Source organism: Heloderma suspectum, chromosome 1 (assembly GCF_057233095.1).
Source record: "Heloderma suspectum isolate Gila_16-S chromosome 1, 16-S_ref, whole genome shotgun sequence".
Classification (NCBI taxonomy): Eukaryota; Metazoa; Chordata; class Lepidosauria; order Squamata; family Helodermatidae; genus Heloderma; species Heloderma suspectum.
Genome location: NC_139458.1, coordinates 339,914,193 through 339,917,766, shown reverse-complemented (window position 1 = coordinate 339,917,766; position 3,574 = coordinate 339,914,193). Strand labels below are relative to the sequence as shown.

The following is a 3,574-nucleotide window of genomic DNA, read 5'->3' as shown; positions in this document are numbered from 1 at the left end:
TCCTTTGGGCTCTCTGCTCTGGAAGTTTCACGTCGGATCGATCTGCCTCTCTCCCCCAGCCCCTCTTCCCTTTCTGAAATCCGCACGATTTACTTTCCACACGGAGGTGGGAGGAACAAAACACCTCCCCGCCCCACTCCCCCACTCCCGCCTCAAGGAGCATCAAGGCATCTCCTGGCTCCGAGGGGCAGCAGGAGGAAGAGAGGCGGGGGCGAGCACAGGCTGGGCGCGCTGTCAATCAGCGGCGGCGGCGGCAGCATGGGGGGAGAGGGAGGGGTGGGCTCTCTTCCGGAGGGTCGGCGACCGAGGTGTCCCGGGGCGGCGCCACAGTCCCGATGAACGGGGCTCCTCGCGAAGTGGGGCCGTCAAAGCGCACCGCCCTGCCTCGGTGGCGCGTCATCCTCTAACAAGCCCCCTTTCGAGATAGGAGCGCTCCTTTTGTCTCCGGGCTCGCCTGCGGCTCTATAAAAGCCCCTCTCTCCGGAGGCGAGCGGAGATCACGGCACAGAGGCGCCCACCGCGGACGGACGGACCGGCGGGCACCGATCCGCTCTCCTGGAGGGGGAGCGGGGGAGAGAAGGCGCAGGGGAGGCGGGGCGGGGGCTCTCCCTCTCGGACTCCCCTCCTCCAGTTCTCCTCCTTCTGCTCCTGCTGCCGCTGCCGCCGCCGAGCTGAAGGTGGCTGCTCCGGGGTCGCCGGCTCTCCGGCCCTTCTCTTCCTTCTCCCGCGAGCAGGGCGGCCCTCTGTTGCCCTTCCTCCTCCTCCCGTCGGGCCGGACCATGAATTCGGACTCCAGCTCGGTGTCCAGCCGCGCCTCCTCGCCAGACATGGGCGAGCTGTACCACCACCACCATCACCACCACCACCACCACCACTCGGTGTCGTCCACGCAGAGCGAGGTGGGCGCCAAGGGCTCGTCGGGCGACGGCGGCGGCGGCCTGTCGCGGGGCGGCGTCAAGGGCTCGTCGGGCGACGGCGGCAAGTACAAGCTCAAGAAGCAGCTGTCGGAGCAGGACCTGCAGCAGCTGCGGCTGAAGATCAACGGGCGCGAGCGCAAGCGCATGCACGACCTCAACCTGGCCATGGACGGGCTGCGCGAGGTGATGCCCTACGCGCACGGGCCGTCGGTGCGCAAGCTCTCCAAGATCGCCACGCTGCTGTTGGCGCGCAACTACATCCTGATGCTCACCAGCTCGCTGGAGGAGATGAAGCGGCTGGTGGGCGAGATCTACGGCGGCCACCACTCGGCCTTCCACTGCGGCACAGTGGCCCACGCCACCGGCCACCCGGGCCACGCCGTCCACCCGGGCCACCCCATTCTGGGAGGCGCCCTGTCGTCGGCCGGCGCGCCCTCGCCGCTCTCGGCCACGCTGCCCGGCCTGGGCGCCGTCCGGCCGCCCCACGCGCTGCTCAAGACGCCCGCGACGCCGCCCGCCCTACAACTCGGCGCCGGCGGCTTCCAGCACTGGGCCGGCCTGCCCTGCCCGTGCAGCATCTGCCAGATGCCGCCGCCGCCGCACCTCTCGGCCCTCGGCACCGCGGCCGGCCTGGCCAGGATCTCCACAGAAGCCAAGGACTTGCTCAAGTGACCCGCCAGCCGGGAGCCGCCGGGCGGACCGGGCCAAGCTGGCAGGGAGGGGGCAACCGGGCCCAGCACCGCCGCGGAGCCAGCGGGGGGCCGACCAGGGGGAAGCCGAGAAACTGGAGCCCCCCAAGTCCCGCAGCGTCGCGTGCGAGGCTTCCCCTCCTCCTCTCCACGCCAGTGTTTCCCCCTTCTCGCTCTACTTCTCCGCCTCCCTCCCTCGGCCCCATCCGATCTTGACCCCCAAGTCCACTGGTTGTAAAGACGGGAGGTAGTGTAGAAAGCGGGAAAAGGACCTTGGAAAGGTAACATTTTTAGTTGGGTGATGGGGGCTGTGTTTGATTATCCCCCCCATTTTTAAATCCCTATCGGTTCAACGGGGCAGAAAAGAGGGCGGGGAAAGGGGAAACAGAATGTATATACGTCCTTTAAAATGGATAGGAGGGGAGATATGATCCCCCCTCCCCCGATTTTGTCTTCATTGTACTTTTTCACAGCTGCAGAAGCGATCGCTTGTTTGGTTTCATTGCGGCTCAAACCATCTTGTGATGGAGAAGGGTGGAGGAGTATTTCCAACAATTTGTTTGGAAGTAAGCTCGATTAAAATCGGTGGGCACGATCCAGCGAAGGTTAAGGTTGCACATCCTACGCAAAATTTTTCTCGGAGTCAGCCTCAGTGGGACTTCTTACTTCTGAGTAAACACGCATAGGATTGAACGTGTATTAAAGGCTGGAACCATTTAATGAGAGTAAATCCCATTAAAATCAGTGGGATTTACTCCTGAGAAAGCATGCATAGGAGCGGCATGTTTGTCCCATCTATTTCAGTTGCAGGGTGGTGGGGCGTGGTGAGAGATCTGGAATAAATGGGACTTTTAAACTTTGGCTGAATCGGGTATGTCCATTGAAACTTACTTCCAAGTACCTCCTTTTGGATTTGTAGAGTTGGGCAACCAACAGTCGGATCCCTAAATCTATCCTGACACTGAAATACTGGGGTTTAAGGCATTTGATGCTGAAAACACACCACACCCTTGGGAAACGAGGTTAGGCTAGGGATACCAATCTGGAGGTCAGCAGTTCGGTTAGGCTTCGATTCGAATTATGAATCGGACTGAAAACGATGTTTAAAACTTTCTGCTAGGACAGGTGGCCAGTCTCTTGACATCCTCTAACTTTCTGACGAGATGTCCGTTCATCAGGAGAGAGCTGCATGTGTGCCTCGAATCTCCGATGCTATAATAATATGCCAGCAACTGGACGGTTTTCCTTGTAACAAGGATTTAGGAGCGAAGTCTCTAAACATTAGCTCGGACATTCTTGCATTAGAAGAAATCGCGCGACATTCCCCCCTCGACCAATGTGAGTAAACGTGCGGCGTGTGGCATTTCTCTGCAGCGTGGGAATCTTCCTTGCCTGCTGTTTACTTTCCAGCCATCCAATCCACAGTTTGTAGGGGCACCTCATCCATCCTTTACCCCGGGTTAGCCTAATCAGCAACATGATGCAAGCCCTCCCTTGTCCAGTCAGACAGTTCCCCCTCTGCATGCAGGCTCGGGTTGGACCTCTGTTTCCGTTTCTTCCTCTGGGCGCTTGCTTGAAACTTATTTTGTTAGGGCCTCACAGACAATGACGTCTCTTTATTTTTTATATATTCTTGAGAACTATCGATATATTTATTATTATTGACCAGTGTTTCTGGATGAAATTTCAAATTTTAAAAAATCGAACAATAAAATTAAAGTTTGGGGTTGTTTTTCCCCCCCTCGCCACCTTTTGTTTTGCTTTCATCTGAAATTCCATGATGGGGGGGAGGGGGGAAACGGAGTTGGTTTGGATGTGTTTGAAAAAAAGTGAAAACCTACTGGGGGGGGGGGGACAGGAAAACCTGCAATATAGGGAATTGTCAGACCTATTACAGGAAAGTCCCACCAAAAACTAAGTCGAAGTAAATTCTGCTGTCAATTTATTTGGGAGTAAGCCCCATACAAG

General features: G+C 58.0%; 1 protein-coding gene across 1 annotated transcript; it reads left to right on the top strand.

The window, feature by feature from the left end:
* The first annotated feature begins 779 nt into the window (after positions 1–779).
* OLIG3 (oligodendrocyte transcription factor 3) lies at positions 780–1,589 on the top strand. The gene has a single exon (XM_084831756.1). The coding sequence runs from the start codon at positions 780–782 to the stop codon at positions 1,587–1,589; it is 810 nt and encodes a 269-aa protein (XP_084687882.1).
* Positions 1,590–3,574: the final 1,985 nt, after the last annotated feature.